General features: G+C 43.4%; 1 protein-coding gene across 2 annotated transcripts in view; it reads right to left on the reverse strand.

Annotated features, from left to right (window-relative positions):
- c1qtnf1 (C1q and TNF related 1) overlaps positions 1 to 23,486 on the reverse strand; it is a 39,645-nt gene that overhangs the window by 13,814 nt on the left and 2,345 nt on the right. The window contains exons 1-3 of one of the 2 annotated variants that reach the window (XM_068058152.1): positions 17,840 to 17,914; positions 16,352 to 16,523; positions 13,211 to 13,583 (exon numbers count right to left, since the gene is read on the reverse strand). In XM_068058152.1, the coding sequence (XP_067914253.1) occupies positions 13,211 to 13,583; positions 16,352 to 16,523; positions 17,840 to 17,859 (565 nt within the window). In that variant the 5' untranslated portion in view covers positions 17,860 to 17,914. Of the gene's footprint in view, positions 1 to 13,210; positions 13,584 to 16,351; positions 16,524 to 17,839; positions 17,915 to 23,486 lie in introns of those variants that run through there. The other variant, XM_068058153.1, reaches the window with a different exon arrangement.

The raw sequence follows: 23,486 nt of genomic DNA on the forward strand, positions 1-23,486 counted from the left end.
ACCTGCAATTTTGTTGCCTGTTCCTTTAAGGAACGCTAGTCCAGGGCCCATCTTGCAGCTTAACATTTGTTGGTGTGTGAGTGATTGGCAAATTAGTTGCCTAGACCTGCATCGTCCACATTTGGTATCCTGGCTTTCCATTAGCCAGTTGGGCTGGGTGATATCAGGATAGCAGGCATTCATAGCCTTCCAGCACACGCTGGGAACGCCCCACATGTGCCCTTTTCCTGATGGAACGCTGCACGGGAGGCACAGCAAGTGGCCAGTAACACATCATATCCTAGCAAAGTGGCGCTAGGCCTCTGTAGAGAAGGAATTTTGTACCCAAAATCTTTTTTCTTTAATGAGTGGATACAGAAGAGTTTGGAAGTCCTGTTCATTCATTTTACAAAATTAAACAGATTGTTGATCTGGTACCTGTAACTATTGTCCCTTCTCAAGCATAAATAGAGTGATGGGTGATGGTAGTGTAGTGGCAATATGACTGGACTAATAATCCAAGCTAATATGCTGGGGGCATGGGTTCAAATACCAGTATAACATCTGTGGGGATTTAGATTCGATTAATTAACTTTTAAAAATCTGAAATTGAAAGCTAGCCATCAGTAATGATGACCATGAAACTACCATTGATTGTTGTAAAAACCCATCTCGTTCACTAATGTTCTTTAGGAAAGGAAATCTGCCATCCTTACTTAGCATGGAGTACATGTGACTCCAGACCCACAGCAATGTGGTTGACTCTTAACTGACCTCTGAAAATAGTTGTCAAGGGCAATTAGGGATGGGCAACAAATGCTGGCCTTGCCAGTGATGCCCACATCCCATGACATTTTTTAAAATACATCATTCAGAACTGTGCTATTTCTGTCACTGCTGTGGTGATACTTTGACATCTTCCCATATGTTAAGATTGCTAATGCCAAGTCCAAACAGAGTAAAATGTAACTTTGATTTATCTGTGCTGTCGAGGAAAACTTTGCAAACTCCTTATTAGTGAACTTCACGAGGCCTTAAACACAAAACTAGTTGTATTGCTTACTATCTGCTACTGTTACAGTTTGTTCACCCATCTCTGGAGGGGCAGAAGTCCTCAGAACAGTGCTCCATGCAGAATTACAGTCCGTTATCACTTTTTAACCCACATTTCACCACTTTCACACACATCTATTTTGTTTGCTACATTAAAGGAAAGGTCATCTCTTGTTCTGACATAAAGTGACAAAATAAAGCTCGAGTGCTGTCATTCACTCCAAACAAACACTAATTTTTAGCAACAACTTGAAAACAAAATCTGGAGCTAAAAGCAGTACTGGAAACAATTTGTGTCAATATTCATTGATTTCACACAAATGTAGACAGAAAACAGATTTTTTTATTTGATATCACCAATGTAATTTCATCCTGGATTGGCTGCTTCTATTGATCTGACCTTTTTTTTAAGCCTTGATCATGCAAACAAGCCAAGGTCTATCTCCATGAAAGACAAAAGCCAGTTCTGAAACTTTTGTGAATTTGTTTTTACAATGGTGAGGTGAGAATGCCTTTGAGTTTCCTATATTGTTAATAATGTAACTTTATGGATATCTCAGGGTAGACTTTTCTCAATGGATGATGCTGGGCACCTGAAAGATTACAGCTGTCCATGATAGGCTGCGTGAACCAATTTCTCGGCCAATAACTTTGAAATATGACCCACTACCTGATTAACTTTGATGATAGAAATTTCACTTTGATTGGATACTTTCAACAAATTTTCTTTCACTCGCCTTTCACACTTGCCTTACAGTCCGGGATAGTTTCCTACAGCAATATGTCCTAAATCTACCAAGGGGACAGGCAATATTAGATTTAATTATGAGTAATGAGCCAAATTTAATTCGTAGCCTAACTGTGCATGAACATTTATCAAATAGTGATCACAACATGATTGAATTCAAGGTAGCGTTTGAAAGTGAAAAGCACGAATCAGCTACTAGAATTTTAGACTTGGATAAGGCTGATTTGACCGGGATGAGACAGAGACTGTCCACGGTAAACTGGGTAGATCTGTTAGTGGGTCAAAGGACTGAAGAACAGTGGAGAATATTTAAAGAAACATTTAATGAAATACAGAGCGAGTGATTTCAGAGAGAGGAAAAAGCTCCACTTCACAGAAAAAACAGCCATGGACAACCAAAGAGATTAGGGATAGCATAAAACTAAAAGAAAGGGCTTACAAAAATGCAAAACGCAGCACAGATCCAACCGAATGGGATCAATACAAAGACCAGCAAAGGGTCACAAAACAGCTTATAACAGCTACTAAAAGGGATTATGAAAGGAAACTTGCAAGGGACATCAAAATCAATAAGAAGAAATTTTATAGTTACATAAAGGGAAAGCGGGTAGTAAAGAGCAATGTAGGCCCACTTCTTCTTTTCTTTTTCTTTGGCCTCCTTATCTCAAGAGACAATGGGTAAGCGCCTGGAGGTGGTCAGTGGTGTGTGGAGCAGCGCCTGGAGTGACTATAAAGGCCAATTCTAGAATGACAGGCTCTTCCACAGGTGCTGCAGAAAAATTTGTTTGTCGGGGCTGTTACACAGTTGGCTCTCCCCTTGCGCTTCTGTCTTTTTTCCTGCCAACTGCTAAGTCTCTTCGACTCGCCACACTTTAGCCCCGTCTTTATGGCTGCCCGCCAGCTCTGCCGAACGCTGGCAACTGACTCCCACGACTTGTGATCAATGTCACAGCACTTCATGTCGCATTTGCAGATGTCTTCAAAGCGGAGACATGGACGGCCGGTGGGTCTGATACCAGTGGCGAGCTCGCTGTACAATGTGTCTTTGGGGATCCTGCCATCTTCCATGCGGCTCACATGGCCAAGCCATCTCAAGCGCCGCTGACTCAGTAGTGTGTATAAGCTGGGGGTGTTGGCCACCTCGAGGACTTCTGTGTTGGAGATACGGTCCTGCCACCTGATGCCAAGTATTCTCCGGAGGCAGCGAAGATGGAATGAATTGAGACGTCGCTCTTGGCTGACATACGTTGTCCAGGCCTCGCTGCCATAGAGCAAGGTACTGAGGACACAGGCTTGATACACTCGGACTTTTGTGTTCCGTGTCAGTGCGCCATTTTCCCACACTCTCTTGGCCAGTCTGGGCATAGCAGTGGAAGCCTTTCCCATGCGCTTGTTGATTTCTGCATCTAGAGACAGGTTACTAGTGATAGTTGAGCTTAGGTAGGTGAACTCTTGAACCACTTCCAGAGCGTGGTCGCCAATATTGATGGATGGAGCATTTCTGACGTCCTGTCCCATGATGTTCGTTTTCTTGAGGCTGATGGTTAGGCCAAATTCGTTTCAGGCAACCACAAACCTATCAATGAGACTCTGCAGACACTCTTCAGTGTGAGATGTTAAAGCAGCATCGTCAGCAAAGAGGAGTTCCCTGATGAGGACTTTCTGTACTTTGGACTTCGCTCTTAGACGGGCAAGGTTGAACAACCTGCCCCCTGATCTTGTGTGGAGGAAAATTCCTACTTCTGAAGACTTGAACACATGCGAGAGCAGCAGGGAGAAGAAAATCCCAAAAAGTGTGGGTGCGAGAACACAGCCCTGTTTCACGCCACTCAGGATAGGAAAGGGGTCTGATGAGGTGCCGCTATGTTGAATTGTGCCTTTCATATTGTCATGGAATGAGGTGATGATACTTAGTAGCTTTGGTGGACATCCAATCTTATCTAGTAGTCTGAAGAGGCCACGTCTGCTGACAAGGTCAAAGGCTTTGGTGAGATCAATGAAAGCAATGTAGAGGGGCATCACTAAAAGCTGAAAATTGAGATATTGTCATTGATAATGGGGAAATGACAGACATGTTGAACAATTACTTTGTAACAGCCCCAACAACCAATTTTATCTGCAGCACCTGTGAAAGAGTCTGTCACTCTAGAATTGGCCTTTATAGCCACTCCAGGTGCTGCTGCACAAACCACTGACCACCTCCAGGCGCGTATCCATTGTCTCTCGAGACAAGGAGGCCAAAGAAGAAGAAGAAGAACTTTGCCTCATTATTTACAGTTGAAAAGGAGGATAACTAGCCGGAAGTCCTGAAAAAATTAATAACTGATTGGAGACAGTAACTTAATACAATTAACGTAAGTAAAACATCAGTAACAAGGAAATTAATGGAACTAAAGAGTGAGAAATCCGCAGGACCTGACAGTTTCCATCTGAGGGTGTTAAAGGAAGTAGGGGAGCACATTGTAGATGCCCTAACTATCGTCTTTCAGAGTTCCCTAGATTTAGGAGTGGTCCCTCTGGATTGGAAAGTTGCACATGTCACTCCACTTTCTAAGAAGGGTGAAAGGGGGAACCAAGGAAATTTCAGACCTGTTAGCCTGACATCTGTGTGGGCAAGTTGCTGGAGTCTATAATCAAGGATAGGGTGACTGAACACCTGGAAAAATTTCAGTTAATCAGGGACAGCCAGCATGGATTCATGACGGGAAGGTCATACCTGACAAATCTCATTGAATTTTTTGAAGAGGTGACTAAGGTAGTGGACAGGGGAATGTCTATTGATGTTATTTAACTGGACTTCCAGAAGGCATTTGATGAAGTCCCACATAAGAGACTGTTAACTAAGGTAGAAGCCCATGGAGTTGAGGGCAAATTATTGACATGGTTAGGAAGTTGGTTGAGTGGTAGCCGACAGAGGGTGGGGTTAATGGGTAAGTACTCTGATTGGCAGGATGTGACTAGTGGTGTCCCACAGTGATCTGTGTTGGGGCCTCAATTATTCACATTATTCATTAACGACTTGGATGATGGCATTGTAAGTCATATATCCAAATTTGCTGATGATACAAAGTTAGGCGGCATTGTAGACAGTCCAGATGATAGCATAAAATTGCAAGGAGATATTGACAGACTAGGTGAATAAGCAAAACTGTGGCAGATGGATTTCAATGTGGGCAAGTGTGAGGTTATCCATTTTGGACCAAAACAGGATAGAGCAGGGTACTTTCTAAATGGGAAGAGGTTAGGTACAGTGGATGTCCAAAGAGACTTGGGGGTTCAGGTGCATAGATCTTTAAAATGCCACGAGAAAGTGCAGAAAATAATCAAAAAGGCTAATGGAATGCTAGTCTTTATATCTAGAGGATTGGAGTATAAAGACACAGAGGGTATGCTGCAGCTGTACAAAACCCTGGTTAGAACCCACTTGGAGTACTGTGAACAGTTCTGGGCACCACACCTTAGGAAGGATATATTGGCCTTGGAGGGAATGCAACGTAGGTTTACAAGAATGATACCTGGACTACAGAGGTTAAGTTACGAGGAGAGATTACACAAACTAGGCCTGTTTTCACTAGAATTTAGAAGGTTAAGGGGTGATCTGATCGAAGTCTTCAAGATATTAACAGGAAAAGACAGGATAGATAAAGAGAAACTATTTCCACTGGTTGGAGATTCTAAAGCTAGGGAGTATAGTCTAAAATTTAGGGCCAGACCGTTCAGGAGAGATGTTAGGAAGCTCTTCACGCAAAGGGCGGTAGAGGTTTGGAACTCTCTCCCACAAACAGCAGTTGAAGCTAAAACAGTTGTTAATTTTAAATCTGAGACAGATTTTTTTTAAGCAAAGATATTAAGGGATATGGGCCAAAGGCAGGTATATGGAGTTAGGTCACGGATCAGCCATGATCTCATTGAATGGCAGGACAGGCTCGAAGTGCTGAATGGCCTACTCCTGTTCCTATCTTCATATGTTCCTATGTTCTTGGTGGTAACAATACAGCCCTTCCACTTTCTAATTTTGTGACTGGTTAACCCTTCTTTTGGAGAACACGATAGGTAATATTGCTATAGGGATAGCAAAATGTAAAATCGAGTTTAAGAGGTCATTTTATACAATGCTCAGAATAACCTGCAAGCAAATGTAACATTCTCATTGAGCTAGATATGTGATTGCAGCTTTCAAATTGCGTTTTTTATTGCAGTGTCCTCCGCCAAGACTTTGCACATTCAAAGTTTTCTTTTAATTCATGTGTTCCAGATATTGTTGGTAGAGCTAGCATTTATTGCCCTTCCCTATTCGCCCTTGTGAAGGTATTTCAGATTTGAATTAATTGAATTGAACCCTGTGGTGGGATTTGAATTCATATTGCCACACCATTAATCCAGTTTCTGGTTTGCTCGTTCACAAGCATAATCACAATGCTGCCATACTTACTTTATAGATGGTGTACAGGCATGAACAATTGAAGTGGACTATGGGTGCAGATATTGCATTTATTGCAATATCATATCAGCACAATCACCATTTGTTCCAAACACCCGGGCGAGGTTTTTCATCAATGTGACTAATGCTGATGGAAAACTTTTTATCTTAAATGGTCTATTTTTCCTTAACCAAAGCTGTATCTACCTGAAGGTCTTGGCAAATTGCAGCACATCCCTGTTCCTTTTGGGGGCCTTACTTCTTTATTCTCCTTGAAATAATTTTTCTGGAATGGTTTCACTTTCAATTACTAAGCTCTGTACATGAAAACTGAGGCAATCTGCAAATATTCTAGACTGAAAAATGGTATTTGCATTTCCAAATGCTGTTTGTTTTTAAGTTGAATGATACAATCGTGGTCGGAGGCAATGCACAGATTAGCTAGTTATAAGCTTGAGATTTAGTCAAAGAACCTGTTGAAACTCAAAACTGTTTAGGAATGAGAAAAGGTAATTTCATTTTTCCAGTTCAGCCTTCTGCAATCTACTGCTTTGGACCAATTGCCACAATCTGCAGTGAAGAGTGAACCCCATTGCTGTGGATCTGGAGTGACATATAGGCCAGACTGGGTAAGCATGGCAGATTTCCTTCCCAAAGGGGTATTAGTAAACCTGATGGATTTTTATGACAATCCAGTAATTCTATAACAGGGATGTCCAACCTTTTCGGCGGAGGGCCGCATTACGAGTTTTGCTCGACCCAGGAGGCTGGTGAGCAAATTTCGAAACATAAAGGCATAAAAATTTATCTTACTAATAAAAACAACGGCGAATACACATTATTGTGAAGAAGCTTTAAATGAGAAGACTAATTTATTGACTTACTTTCTTGTCACTATATTGAAAACTGATTTAGTGACATACCTGGCATTGTTTTTACTTGCTTAAGTAGTCAGTCTCTGCCCTCACACTTGATGTAACGATGCAGAGTATTCTGGATATCCATCTGTCAGGAGTGATTTTGATCTCGCTCTCTGTCTTTCCCTGTGTTCCCCCCTCTGTGTTGTTCACCACCCCCCGTCCCGCCCTCTCTCTGTTCCTCACCCTGCCCTCTCTCTCTGTTTCCCCTCTCTCTTTCTGTTTTCTCCTCTCTCTGTTTTTCCCTCTCTCTCTCTGTTCCCCTCCTCTCTCTCTGTCCCCACCTCTTTGTTTTTGCCTCTCTCTCTGTTCCCCATCTCTCTCCCTGCCCCCCTCTCTGTCTCTGCCCCCCCCTCTCTCTCTCTCTCTCTCTCTCTCAGTTCCCCTCTCTGTTCCCCCACTACCCACCCCCCCCCCTCCTTCTCTCTGACAGTTGCAGGGAGTGGGAGCGCTCAGCACAGCAGCTTTGTGGTTGGTCAGTTTGTTTAGAAACATCGCGTTGAGTTTCACAGCTGACAGCTGCTGAAGCAGGAATGCACTTCCCAACATCAGACAGATTCAGGGTTTTCCAGTGGGCTTTTTAAAAAAGTCGGAAAAACCTGAATTTGTCCGATGTTGGGAAGTGCATTCCTGCTTCAGCAGCTGTCACTGTAAAACTGATAGTGCGATGTTTTTAAAAGGCCAGTCTGCAAGAAGAACACAAAGCGAAATTTCCCATCTCCAGTAACGGAACTCTGACGAGAATGAGGAACCTGCGGGCCCGATGGAAACCTTTGGCAGGCCAGATTCTGGCCCGCGGGCCGTATGTTGGACAACCCTGCTCTATAGTCACCATTAATGATACTAGCTTTGTATTCCAACTTTATTTAAATAATTGAATTTAAATTCTCCAACTACCAGGGTGGGATTTGAACCATGTCTCTGGATCATTAGTCCAGGTTGCTAGAATAGTAGCCCAGTGAAATAACCACTATGCTATTGTACGCCAAAGTCACAAACAGCAGGCATAACAGTTAGAAATGTACTAAACATTAAGACTATTGTTTGCAAGCACTAACGAGTATAAAAATTCAAGGCATGCATTATTCAACCACTAACTTTATCCCCAAAAATAATACAACTTCTCAAATGCTGCAACTAAATAACATTTATGAAAATATGAATGCAATAAATTATAACAATATTGCAAAAGGAGAACAAATGCGAGAAAATACTTTATAAGGTTTTTTCTACCACCCTCCCTTCTAGACATTTTGAAGCATTATTGTTAATAAGCACCCTATTATTGTGCAATCTCCATCTGAGGGAGAATGGAATAGAGGGTAAGGTGAAAGAGTGAAGTCAAGAGAGTTGGCTTGTGTGAAGTATAAACACTGGAGCAGACCATTGGGCGGAACGGCATATTTCTGTGCTGTAGATTCTATGTGACCCCTAATAGCAGAGAAGATTTGGACACGGCTAGGTGGCATTACTGACCAGCAGATTTCTGGTAAAAGCTTAAGAAAAGCATATTCCAGCCTTTTGGGCTCTCGTCATTGTTTTTCTGTGTCTGATAAAGGATTGGCATCAGTGCTGCTGTGAGTCACCCTCTCTGGAGAGGCTGCCCAAGTACTTTTTCTATTTGTTTTTCTACTCTGACATACATTATTAATTGTGCAACAAAGAGCCATGTATTTAAATTTGGATCCAAGTTTCTGACCCAAATTTTTATTGGCATTAAGAGCTAAAGAATTGGTGAAGTAAGGACAGAAAATGTCCATCAGCATCTGAAGAGGGAAAGAAAGACTTGCATTTATTTATCACTGTTCATATCCTCTGGGTATTCAAATCACTTTGGAGCCAATGCATTACTTTTGAAGTGTGGTCACTATTGTATTGAAGGCATACGCAGCAAGGTCCCACATACAGCAATGAGATAAATGACCAGTTAGTTTTTTTTAGCTCTTGCTTGAGGTATAATATCTTGGAATCTTTTTACATCCATCTGAATAACATTAACATCTCACCCAGATGACAACACAAAACTCGACTGAAATATTAGCCTACATTATGTGCTCAAGTCTATTTCAATGCTTCAAGCTACAACCTTCTGACTCAGAGGTAAGAGTGCTACTACTGAGCCAAGCTGAAACCTCAGCCCCGATTTGAAATGTCCCCACCTGGTAGAAACCGGGTACAGAGGGTAGTTAAAATAGTGGAAAGGTTGCCCTCACCAACCCTGCTTCCTTCCCAGTGTGTCCCCAGATTAACTTGCTGTTTTGAGCAGGCGAGAAGGACACTTGGAGGAAGGGAGTGTGGTCCTATTGTATATATGCAGATCAGACCTGATTAGTCATCATGGACCCGACCTGCAACATCAACCAGAGGTCTGAGTGAGGGGAGGCAGTTATTGCTCCCCCATTAGGCAGAAGAGGTAATTAAGATGAAATTGTATTTTTCAGGTTTTCTTGTGGACCAGGAGAGGTTGGAGTGGTCACCCAGGCATTGCAAAGAAGCCTTGGGCCTCCCTTGAACTTACCCCACTCCACTCCCGAACATGATCTTGAGTCATAAACCCCACCAAGTGTCAGATACTGTCCCCATGGTCATTTGTTTGTGCTCCAGCCTGCCAGCCAGGCTGTCAATCTGGCCGACTCTCGGGCGGGAGATTGGAGCTTCTTATTTAAATGAGGTTGTGTCATTAAGCTGGGGCTCCATGTCCCTGGCTCGCCAGTTTCTTCAGCTGCTATCAACCTCCCCCAACCCTCCCTGCCTGGCTGTTAATATCAGGGCTGTATAATAACTTGCCAAGTTACAATGAAGGGTACTACTGAAACCAGTAACCTGTCTTTTCACTTTCCAGACACTGTTCACCTGCTGTAAGTTACCAGCATTTCCTGGTTTTAATTGAGGTTTTCAGTTGAAATGGCCATAGATCAACTGGGCCACAGGAAAATCCTGCTCAGCTGTTTTTCTTTATTCCTGCAACTGACTGGTTCTTATTTCTTTACTTAACCTCCTTACTTTGCATTGCCCCAATTTGTTTGCTTTCATTGTTGTTTATTTTTCCATTGTATGCTTTTATAAGCTTGAAATAAATGCTGGAAATGCTCAGCAGGTCTGGCGGCATCTGTGGAAAGAGAAACAGAGTTAATGGGCCGGATATTATTCTGGCGACATGGGTTCCGGTGGAAGACCAGAAAACAGAGGGAGACCACACCCCAGCCCTCCATCACACCCCAGTTGCTACTTAACAGCAGGGAGCCAATTAACTGTCCGCCATCGAGGATGTCGCCCCTTTAAGAGATGAGTCCTGCCTCCAGAGCTGCTGGCCAATCGGAAGGCTGGCAGCTCTGCAGTAGTAGCAGCGGCACCAGGAGCTGTGGCTACTGCCAGTTCTGCAGGAGTCCCTGCAGCACCAGGGACTGGAGAAGATCCTGGGACCAGTAAGTGGGGTCAGGACCATTCAGGCAGGTTCCGGCGATAGGGTGGGTGGGGTGGGGTGGGGGGGGTGCGTTCCAGGGTCCCTGGATTGCCCTGAAAGGAGGGACCCCGACCCTGCAAGGAGCCTGCCAGGCTTTGCCTAGCAGCATCTCCCCACGGTGGTGGGGCCCTCTGCTTTCAATTGCATTGAATAGGAGGCAGGAAGAGGCCATTAAGTGGCCATTAATTGGCCATTTAAGGGCTTCAATTTGCCTTGGGCGGCAAGGCGGTCCTCAGCCTTCCCCACCCTGGACAAAACGGCAGGGGGCCCCAGCGTCATCAGAAATGACTCCCCGCCATTTTGTTTGCCCCCCCTCCCCTGGCCTTGGCTCCATGCCCATCTCCAAGGACAGAACAAAACCCTGCCCATCATTTCAGGTTTATGACCTTTCATCGCACTGCATCTGCAGTATTTTGCCTTTCTTTTATAAGCTTCACTGGCTTTTTTTTAAGACCAGGAGCTGAATTTTCACCACGGATGTGTGGAACAGGAGCCGGGTTTGTTTTTGGGTCAGAAACCCACCTCTGGAGGGAAACTAATTAAATTCATATTTTCACTTGGGTGAGCCTTTAATTGATATGGAGACAGTTTCCTGTACACTTAGATCCAGTGGGGGCAGGAACGAAGGCGAGTCAGATAAAGTGTGGGTCTCATTTAGGCTCCCCTTGGCAGCCATGACTGAGGCTGCTGGTTGCCCTGAGGGACAGATCTGTGGTTTGTGCCAAAGCCTTCCACTGCACAAGAGGGAGGCGAGATGTCACAGGGGTGCCAGAGGCCTGGCACCCAGGGGAGACTCTTGTTCCATCGTTGCTGACCTGGATCGAATGCTGGAGGCCATGAAGGAGAGGAGGGAGGTCCTCTTCCTAGAGAGTGGCAGGAGGAGGCCACCTTATTGAGCAGCAGGGGCACCTCTCTGTTCAGGGTCATCTCCCTCTTCCTCCATTTCCTCCTCCTCTCTAATCTTCTGCTCCTGCTCCTCGCCTGATGAACTCTCCTTCCAGGGCCTCATTGTCCTCAAGGTCCACACCTCTCTGGAGAGCCATGTTAAGGAGAGTGCAGCAGACCACCACAATGACCAAGACCCTTGCAAGAGGGAATGGAAGGCACCACCCCACCAGTCCAGCACTGGAATAGCATCTTCAGAAGCCCATTGGCCTGCTCAATAGTTGTCCTGTTGAGCAGGTGGCATTGGTTGTATTGCCTTTGTGTCTATGTCAGAGGCTCCCGTAGACGGGTCAGTAACCATCCCTTCTGACAGTGGATAAAGGAGTCATAGAGTCTTACAGCACAGAAACAGGCCCTTTGGCCCAACGCGCCTGCACCGACCATCAAGCACCCGTCCAATCTAATCCCATTTTCCAGCACTTGGCCTGTAGCCTTGAATGCTATGGCATTTCAAGTGCTCATCTAAATACTTCTTAAATGTTGTGAAGGTTCCTGCTTCTACCACCTCTTCAGGTAGTGTGTTCCAGATTCCAACTACCCTCTGGATCAAAATTTTGGATCCAATTTGCCAAATTACCCTGGATCCCATGGGCTGTTACCTTCTTGACCAATCTCCCATGCGAGACCTTATCAAAAGCCTTACTGAAGTCCTTGTTGACTACATCAACTGATCTACCCTCATCTACACATCTAGTCACCTCCTCGGAAAATTCAATCAAATTTGATAGACACGATGTCCCCCAACAAAGCCATGCTGACTATCCCTGATTAATCCCTGCCTCTCCAAGTGGACATTAATCCTTGTTTCTCAGAATTTTTTCCAATAATTTCCCTACAACTGACGTTATACTCACAGGCCTATAATTACCTGGTTTATCCCTGCTACCCTTCTTGAATAATGGTACCACATTCACTGTCCTCCAGTACTCTGATACCTCTCCTGTGGCCAGAGAGGACGACAGAGAGGATGAGAGTCATGGCAGCTGCCAGGAAAGTGAGCGCGCACATGGAGGAAACTCTTATTGTGGTTGCAGACCAGTTGGACATTAAGGGAGTGGAAGCCCTTCCTGTTGATGGGTCTCACTGGCCGGTCACTGTGTGCTTTGTTGGCCACATGGGTGCAATCAATGATGACCTGCAGCTGGGGGAATCCACTCTCCCTGCCACCTGTGCAGCACCAGGGGCACCCCCTTACCAACTTCCCAGTCCCCTTTTCCCCACCTTTATGGGGCCAGGCTGATGCCCTGGGACAGCCATGACTGGTTCCCCACTTTACCGACCTGCCTTCAGCTGGTCAGTTTCTGAAGGCGTGGGTAAGCTGTCCGCCCCTTTAAAATTACAACTTCAGACCCTGACAGCCCTAAATTAGTTTTTTAACAAGTTTAGTTGGGCTGAATTGGGAGGAGAGCAGGATTCCTGCCCCACCCTCTCCCTACCCTGATGAGTATTACCAGTGCTGGGATTGGCTCCTTGAAATTGACACATCACCTAGCGCCAGTATTTTCTGGGCCCTCCCACCACTCACCTTCGTTCCCAACTTCGGCTTCTCTGAAAATTCAGCCCCAGAAGTTCAGCTGGTCGTTCAGATATGCTAATAGGAAAACTTGACTCGATATCCTACTACCACCTCCTGCTCCCATAAGAGAATAGCCTCCGCTGAACTTCATTTCTAGTTTTTAGCTTACCTTTAAGAATAGTGAGGTTGATCTGAGGGATAGCTTGAAACTCTGGTGGATCCTCGTTGTAGTGATGGTAACGTTGCTTGCGACGTGATGGACGATCACAGCAGTGGACGCACTGGGCAGTGCCAGATTCCACAGCCTTGTTCTCAGACTGTCCTGCTTTTTCACGAAGCCAATCCTGCTTGGGTTCATATCTATCTGATTCAATATCTGAGTAATAATAATGTTCTTGTTCCTTCTGCTCATCATTAGGCTGATCAATGTGTGGTACTGCAGGGGTTCCAGTTAAGAATCCATCACTACAAGTCAGGAATACAGAGACTTCAACTGTCAGCAAGAAAGCAAAATGGATATTCATGCTCAGCTCCATTTCCACCTGTTATAAACATAAAATAGAACTATTATTGAACAGAACAACAAACTGAACAATCAATAGGTGACATGACCCTAGAGCCTGGACCTTAAAAGATACACATGTACAAGGAACTGAGGACTCAGAGAATTACTTGACTGTAGAATTGAGAATGAGCACACATTTTACTCTAGAATGAGATAAATATGCATTACAATGGAATCAATAGACAACAGAGGGTGGGAGAGGTGGAGCTGGGTGTTGTTTGCATGCTTGTGGAGGCTTCCCCCATGTATTTGGATGATGTTGCCAGGGGCAGCATGTAGATGAGAAAGAAGAGAACAGGGATAGACCATTGGACTCGGGAAGAAACAGTGTGAGGATCGGAAAAAATAACATTGCTGGAGGTACTCTATGATTTGATGGGAGTGGAACCAACCAAGGGCAGAGCCACTGAACTAGACATCAGAGGAGATGTGTTGGAGGAGGATGGTGTGGTTGATTGTGGTACATGTAAATATGTCACTTACTTTTGCAATTGAGGATGATCACTTACATATGCTCAGCTATACAGCAGCTCTCCTGGTGGGTCAGTTGTTAAAGAAATGTGGAACTAAGCCATAAAGATCTGAAGATGCCTGGTTTAATCCCTGGACAATGCTGATTTATCTGATCTCAGCTGGAATAGCAGGAACATTGCTACAATTGGTCTAAGTTTCACAGGGTTGGGGAGGGAAAAATATGTCAGGATTCCTATTCCTGTTCTTATCCAGTGACCACTGTTAGAGGTGCATGCATGTGGAGATTGGGTGAAAAAAGAATAGAAAATAGAACTGTGAAGCATACATAGTCAAATAGCCTGTTAATACTTGCTGTCTAGGGTCACACTCAAAAGTTCCCTTTGGTGAGTTACTAGCAGGTGCCTAACGCCTCTGTAACAATGCCTTCGAGAGAGATGGGGAGAAAACTGACAGAGCCAAAGGCCTAAAAAGTAAAATTTATTCTGCTTTTCACATACATTGGACTATTTTCCAATATTGAGGCACCCATTAAAGAGAATGACTAGTTATTTTAAAATGGCACTATGTATGAGAGAGTGAGACCAATTCTTAATGCTATTAAGATAAATTTGAGATCAAAAGGACTCTCTGGCGGTGACCATTCATCAGTTTGTTTGCTAGTTTAACATTTCCTCTCTATTGAGGTTTTGGCATTTTAGTGATCAACTCTTTCTCACCTGAGATACATTTGCTCAAGGTCTTTACTAGATCTTCGTGTAGAAAACAAAAGCAAAATAAGATGACCTCCAGAGTTTAATCTTAACTATACTTCATTCAAGTTCATACTAAATGTGACCACAAATGCCTTCACTATTATAATGCTGCTTTGGAAATTCTTCATATCGAACTCTCTGTTTTGGTTCCCACAAATAAATGGATATAGCATTGGACTTATAGGATTCCTTCTCATTTTTGAGGTGTCTTTGTAAATGTATTGTGGTGGTGTGTTTATATTATTTGGTAACAAACAGTAATAATATCCATTATTTTAAACAAGCTAATGCCTCCTTTAAATCAAAGATAGAATATTCCATGAGTCTGGTAAATTTTCATACGCTAACAGTAATTTCTAGGCTCATACTGTCAGTATATTTATTATAAAAGGATTAGTAGAAGAACTCATTGGAGTTTAATTTTGACTTGGAAGATGTGTAAAACCCATAATATTGGCTCCGCCGCCCGTTAAACAACTCTCCCGTTAACTTAAAATCGGGAGAGGTGTTTCAGGGGTTGATGAGAGTCTTACATGATCACTCAAAGTCAAAATGGCTCCAGTGGCACTCAGCATTATCAATCTTTACCAGTTGTGGCAATTTAGAGCTTGCAAGGTTAGTGCCTGGCTCTGTGATCAACAGTCTATTATATCATAAATATGTTACATCTGTGTTATAATGTCAGGGAACCATTAACATTTTTAAGATGGGGTCTTCAAATTGGAAAACATGTTGGTGATTTTCACTGTTTAATTATTTGAGTTAATTTTTCAGTTGTCATTAAACAGATGGGAATTTTCTTTGGGGCTTTAGAAAAGTATTGTTGCCACAGTGATAACCATAAGGTATAATGCATTCGTGGCATCATTTGGAACCGGGTACCAGAAAATCTCGCTGAAATGTGAATTGCAATCTTCACAATTTGATGTGAATTTTTTTTTAAAGCATTATTTGCATTTTCTAAGTCAACTTTTTCAAAATGAATAACATTTGGGCGGCACAGTGGCGCAGTGGTTAGCACCGCAGCCTCACAGCTCCAGGGACCCGGGTTTGGTTCTGGGTACTGCCTGTGCGGAATTTGCAAGATCCCCCTATGACCGTGTGGGTTTTCACCGGGTGCTCCAGTTTCCTCCCACCGCCAAAGACTTGCAGGTGATAGGTAAATTGGCTGTTGCAAATTGCCTCTAGTGTAGGTGGTAGGGAATATGGGTTAGTATAAATGGGTGGTTGTTGGTCGGCACAGACTCAGTGGGCCGAAGGGCCTGTTTCAGTGCTGTATCTCTAAATATAAAAATAATAAATTCATGTTTACATTTTTAAATTTACCACATAACAAACTTATTTTCTAACTCATAAAAACATGTCGAAGCAAAAATTACAAACTTACCAATAAATTTTGCTCAAACTATTTACCACATTCCCCCTTCCATTCCCCCATCCTCTCACAAATCAAACAATGTATAAGCCTCTGAACATCCTGGTCTCTGAGTACATCCTCATGCTGCACCATGAGTCTCACCTGAAAAGCAAACTTCCCATTTTCAGAAGACCTATTTAATGGCCCTGATGTTAACAAGCAAAATGCAGAAAACCATGTCCAATCTTTGTTGGCTCTCAAAGTCCTCTTCAGGTCCCTGCTGGGACTCCATGAGATTGTCACAATCTGATAACTATAATAGATCAGGCAGCATCTGTGGAGAAAGAAACAAAGTTAACATTTCAGGTCAATGGCCTTTTGTCAGAACTGGAAAAAGTTAGAGATGCAATAGGTTTTAAGCAAGTACAGAGACAGGGGAAAAAGGGAAGGGAGGAAAGAACATAAAGGAAGGCAGGAGAGAGATTAAAGGACAAAAAGGATGATAGTGCAAGACAAAAGGCGATGGCAATGGGACAAGTAAAGAAAGAAAAGCTGGGCCTATAGAGGTGTAAATGGGAACAGCAGAATCATTACCATCAGCTGCTGGCTAAAAAATTGAAGGCAGAAGTTATGATCTGAAATTTTTGAACTTAATGTTGAGTCCAGAAGACTGTAAAGTATGTAACTGAAAGTGAGATGCTTACATTGAGCTTCATTGGAACAGTGTAGGAATCTGAGGACAGAGAGGTCAGAGAGGAAGTGGAGCAGAGTATTATAATGACAGGTGATTGGAAGCTCAGGGTCCCGCTTGCAGACTGAAAGGAAGTGTTCCACAAAGTGGTCACCTAATTTGCATTTGGACTCCCCAGTGTAGAGGAGACCTCATCGAGAGCAGCGAATACAATACACTAAGTTGAAAGAAGTGCAGTCAAATGGCTGTTTCTCCTGGAAGGAATTTCTGGGACCCTGGATGGTGAAAACAGAGGAAGTAAAAGGGAATGTGTTACATCTCCTGCACTTGCATGGAAAGGAGCTTTGGGAAGGAGAAGAGGTATTGGGGTGATTGGGGAGTCACAGAGAGAAAGTTCCGTTCAAAAAGCTGAAAGGAGGGGAAGATGTGTTTGGTGGTGGCATCAAACAGGAGGTGGTGGAGGATGATCTGTTGAATGTGGACGTTGGTGAGTGGAAGGTGAGGACAAGGGATACCTATCCTGGTTCTGGAAGGGAGGGGAAAGGATAAGAGCAGAAGTGTGGGAAATGGAACAGACTCAGTTGACACTCTACAGCCTTCCAGACTGAACATTGAGTTCAACAATTTCAGATCATAACCTCTGATCCCATTTATTCAGACAGAAGCTGTTGGTAATGATTCAGCAATTCTCATTTACACCTCCTCCAAACCCACCTTTTGCTTCTTTACTTGTCGCATTACCATCTCCTTTTGCCTTGCACCATGATCCTTTTTGTCATTGAATGTCTCCTGCCTTCCACCTTATCACAGGCCTTCCCTTTTGTTCTTTTCCACCTTCCCCTTTTCCCTTTCTCTGTACTTGTTTAAAACCTGTGGCATCTCTAACTGTTTTCCAGTTCTGACAGAAAGTCATCAAGCTGAAATGTTAACTATTTCTCTCTCCACAGCTGCTCACTGACCTGCTGAGCATTTCCAGCATTTTCTGTTTTTATTTCAGACTTCCAGCATCTGCAGTATTTTGCTTTTGTAACTGGATAATAATCTCTACTGCTGTGAACTGTGAATGCTAATGCAAAGTAAGAAATTAATGATCATTGGAATTCAGCAGTTTAGCTTTTTTATTATTCATGCTTGGGATGCCAGCATCACTGGCAAGGTCAGCTTTTATTGCCCATCCCTAATTGCCCTTGAGCAGGTGGTGATGAGCCATCTTCTTGAACCGCTGCAGGCCATGTGGTATAGGTACACCCAGAATGCTGTTAGACTTGAAAGCTAACTCAGGAAGACAAGACAGTGAGGCAAAAAATCCTGGGAAAATCTAGTTTTCTAAGTCATTGCAAATGACTGATTCCACAAACAGTGCAGCCAAAAAAAACAATCAACACCCACAACCATATGGTCTAAAAGCAGCAACAAAATGGCATGCAGTGGAATGGAAACTTCCAACTGTGCAAATTTTCATTATGTTTACAATAGCATAAGGGAAAATTGATGGCGTAGGATGTAATTGAGTCAAATATGATAAATAAATTCAAGTTAATGTAGTTCATTATTTTTGTAGAAAAGCTTCAGAAAAGCTGTCCTTGACAACATTATTTTGACTGTTTATTTTAACAGATTTTTTTCTGGTTCACCTTAGGGATATTTAAGAAATATATTTAATTTATAGCTTGATTTTATGGCAGATTGATAACTGATGTGTAATGCCTTAAATGTTGGTTCATTCAGCTCTAACCAGTGCAATACATGCAGCATTTTAACAGCAAACGGAGCCAGAGCTCAAGTTACACTGCTCATTTTCATCATAGTGCAATGGGAGGCACCAAATCATATCGGTATCTGGTCTAATACATCCTTCTTTGGCCTCCTTATCTCGAGAGACAATGGGTAAGCGCCTGGAGGTGGTCAGTGGTTTGTGAAGCAGCGCCTGGAGTAGCTATAAAGGCCAATTCTAGAGTGACAGGCTCTTCCACAGGTGCTGCAGAGAAATTTGTTTGTCGGGGCTGTTGCACAGTTGGCTCTCCCCTTGCGCCTCTGTCTTTTTTCCTGCTGACGATGCTGCTTTAACATCTCACACTGAAGAGTGCCTGCAGAGTCTCATCGACAGGTTTGCGGCTGCCTGCAATGAATTTGGCCTAACCATCAGCCTCAAGAAAACGAACATCATGGGGCAGGACGTCAGAAATGCTCCATCCATCAATATTGGCGACCACGCTCTGGAAGTGGTTCAAGAGTTCACCTACCTAGGCTCAACTATCACCAGTAACCTGTCTCTAGATGCAGAAATCAACAAGCGCATGGGAAAGGCTTCCACTGCTATGTCCAGACTGGCCAAGAGAGTGTGGGAAAATGGCGCACTGACACGGAACACAAAAGTCCGAGTGTATCAGGCCTGTGTCCTCAGTACCTTGCTCTATGGCAGCGAGGCCTGGACAACGTATGTCAGCCAAGAGCGACGTCTCAATTCATTCCATCTTCGCTGCCTCCGGAGAATACTTGGCATCAGGTGGCAGGACCGTATCTCCAACACAGAAGTCCTCGAGGCGGCCAAGATCCCCAGCTTATACACACTACTGAGTCAGCGGCGCTTGAGATGGCTTGGCCATGTGAGCCGCATGGAAGATGGCAGGATCCTGAAAGACACATTGTACAGCAAGCTCGCCACTGGTATCAGACCCACCGGCCGTCCATGTCTCCACTTTAAAGGCGTCTGCAAACGCGACATGAAATCCTGTGACATTGATCACAAATCGTGGGAGTCAGTTGCCAGCGTTCGCCAAAGCTGGTGGGCAGCCATAAAGACGGGGCTAAAATATGGCGAGTCGAAGAGACTTAGTCTAATACATATGCAGGACATTATCACTAAGAGTGTCAGCTGTGGCCTAGTGGTAATGTTCTTACCTCTGAACCAGAAAGTTGTGATTTCAAGACTCCCTTCAGAACAAAAAACCTAGGTTAACATCCCAGTGCAGTACTGAGGGAGTACTGCACTAATGAAGATGCCACCTTCAGATGTGATGTTAAACTGAGGCCCTGTCTGCTGTCTTATATGGATATAAAAGACCCTAAGTTATTACCTTGCTTTCAAAGAGCAGGAGAGTTCTCCCTGATGTCCTGGTATATATTTATTCCTTCACCAACATGACTAAAACAGATTTTCTGGTCGCAATCACATTGCTGTTTGTGGGACCTTGCTGAGCATAAATTGGCTGCTGCGTTTCCAGCATTACAACACCAACTATACTTCAAAAATACTTCATTGGCCGTACAGCACTTTGGAATGTCCTGAGGTTATAAAAGTGCCATATAAATGCAATCTTTCTTTTCAATGTTCAGCTGCGGTGAGGTCGTTACAGGTCAAAACAATCAACTAACAAGCCAATTGGCTCTTTCTGGCAGAATGGTGGCACAGGATTACAATTTACTTTTAAAACACTTTAATTTAGCATCCCAGTAAATGGGTAAATGTGCTATCCATGTAGTACTAAGCTATTCAGATCAACAACATTTAAGGTTTGATTTAAGGTCTTTGCTGAATTAGTTGAACCAACTTAGGGCAGATGTCAGAGTACTATAATTGCCCATTACCCTGAGTTGAGGAGAGGCAAAATCAGCCCTGGCTCCCAGTCTGATTTGTGTCCACTGACCCACGTGTAGGTGGAAGAGCCTGGCACTGTCTTGGCTCACATGTACTGATGGGCTCCTAGGGAGAAGTGTTATAAAGGCTGCCAAGGGCCAATTATAACGCATTAAAATCAGCATTCATGGGGCAGTAACAGCCTCGAAATGAGGCTCAGCCCGCTGCCATTTTGACAGTGGCTTGGGCCACTTGCCCTTCGACTGGTTTTACCAGCAATGCAGCCAAAGAGGCCCTGAATAGTTATGTTTAAAAGCACTATCTGTGGGGCCAGGAACAGCAGGAGAGAATCAGGATGTCTGTTTGCACCGCGTAGTTCAGCAGTTCTATTTCAATGAGGGCCAGGCCTCAAGATAGCTCTTGGCTGCCACAGTGGGCAGGCTGCCCAAAATTTATAATCCAACGCCCGAACCACCCCCCCTCTCCCCCCACCCCACACACCAGAGTCAGTGGATTAATATCCCACCTTTAGCCAGTAAAAGCAGCGTGACAATAATATTCAAAGGATGCTGTTACATATTAGTTTTCAATCTAGCATAAACTGTAGCTTTGACCTGTCACCATGTTAAACCAGAAGAATCCTGTTTACATGCCTGTTGCACAGGCAAATTGCCATGGCGTTGCTGTTTAATAACGGTCAAAAATAATGCAGTGAAAGAGAACATTTATATTGCTGCCAATCCAAATCCAAAATGATGCAAGACCTCTCGGAGCTACTGACATTGGCCTGCAGCAATGAGTTTATCATTTTAATGTTGGCAGTAGCCGACTGGCAATCTCAGAATTATTCTGATGTTGAAGATGTAATGCTGAGGCAGCAACGGATAGGAAAATGATAGTTTCAACAATACATTTCAAGCTACTTAAAGCTAGAACGTAAAATGCTTTTTATTTATGAGGACATTATTTTCTAATTAACTTAGTTGGCACAGAATAAGTCATTAGAACAATTTGCCATTGGGATATCTGTCAAAGGTTACAAAGGTTTCATTGCATTTCAAAACAAGTTTTAATCAGAATAACAGAGGCCACAGAGTGTGTGGGAAGTGAACCTATGCATTTTTCTGAGATTTGACCACTGAGAAATTGCCTAAGAATTATAGGGGAACTTCCATCTGATGGAATCAGATGAAACTCCTGAGGTAAGACGTTAAGAGATCTTGCTAATTGGTTCCTGGAAACCAGACCACTCCTGTTTAATCTTTACAAAATTTAGAGGGCTAGATTTTGTATTACTAGCCAAGGTTTACAGGCTAACTGCTTGCAACAAACTATCATTAAAAAAAAAGTATATTATCTGAATGGTGAGAGATTGCAGAGCTCTGAGATGCAGAGAGATCTAGGTGTCCTCGTGCATGAATCGCAAAAGGTTAGTACGCAGGTACAGCGCGTAATTAGGAAAGCTAATAGAATGTTATCGTTTATCGTGAGGGGAATTGAATACAAAAGGAGGGAGGTTATGCTTCAGCTGCACAGGGCATTGGTGAGACCACATTTGGAGTACTGTGTACAGTATTGGTCTCCTTATTTAAGGAAGGACGTAAATGTGTTGGAGGCAGTACAGAGAAGGTTTACTAGACGAATACCTGGAATGGGTGGGCTGTCTTATGAGGAAAGGTTGGGCAGGCTAGACTTGTATCCACTGGAATTTAGAAGAGTAAAAGGCAACTTTATTGAAACATATAAGATCCTGAGGGGTCTTGACAGGGTGGATGTGGAAAGGATCTTTCCCCTTGTGGTAGAATCTAGAACTATGGGTCACTGTTTAAAAATAAGGGGGTCGTCCATTTAAGACAGAGATGAGGAGAAATTTTTTCTCTCAGAGAGTTGTGAGTCTTTGGAATTCTCTTCTTCAAAAGGCAGTGGAAGCAGAGTCTTTGAATATTTTTAAGGCAGAGGTAGATCAATTCTTGATCAGCAAGGGGGTGGAAGGTTATCGGGGGTGTGGAGTAATCAGTTCAGTCATGAACTTATTGAATGACAGAGCAGACTCAAAGGGCCGAGTGGCCTACTCCTGCTCCTAATTCGTATGTATCATCGTCACTGCTGCAGTTATTTTTCATCTCAGTTGTGAGAACATTATTTTAAGATGGCATTCATCCATGTTATCCTTTTAGAGAATGACCATCCTCTATGTGGGCACTCACAGATCTTTTTGCATCCATTCAAGTGAATGCACATTGATTAAAAATGATGCATGTTTGCATCTGTCTGCTTACCAGGGGAGGCAGAGCTGACTGGCAAGATGCAGAAGTTTGTGAGAAGGGAAGAGTTAAAGAGGGATGAAAACAAAATTGATTTAAAAAAACATTATAAGTTATGAACAATCATAGCTCAGCTGCCTACATCTCATAATTGTAACACTGAGTTGATTTTCTTCACTAAACCATTTTAACAAAGGTTTCTGCAAGTGCTGAAGGGAGGTTGAAGCGTTAAGGTCTGTACATTAGTTAAGAATTATTATCTTCCTAAACACGTTTGGACAATCTTATTTTGCTTGTCTATAAATAGACACGGCAATGATGTAAACCATCTTGAAACACGTCATTATGTCACTTGTGCACATTATAACCATAGCTCTTCTCCCCGCCCCGCCACCCCCCACCAAACACTTTTAAAAGCTGTATCCCATTAAAACAGTCATCACAGATAATAATCTCTATTCAATGAAATAGCAAATATATAAGCAGAACTCTCACTGGGAATTACTGAATCTTAAACTTCTTCTGAGAAAGAGCTTTACAAATCACTTGTAACTTTGTTACATTATTTGCCACACTCTGTGGCTTTGCTAAGAATTCTCCATATATAAATTTGATTGAATTTTCCGAGGAGGTGACGAGCTGTGTAGATGAGGGTAAAGCAGTTGATGTTGTCTACATGGACTTCAGTAAGGCTTTTGATAAGGTCCCACATGGGAGATTGGTCAAGAAGGTAAGAGCCCATGGGATCCAGGGCAATTTGGCAAA

Source organism: Heterodontus francisci, chromosome 26, assembly GCF_036365525.1.
Source record: "Heterodontus francisci isolate sHetFra1 chromosome 26, sHetFra1.hap1, whole genome shotgun sequence".
NCBI classification, from domain to species: domain Eukaryota; kingdom Metazoa; phylum Chordata; class Chondrichthyes; order Heterodontiformes; family Heterodontidae; genus Heterodontus; species Heterodontus francisci.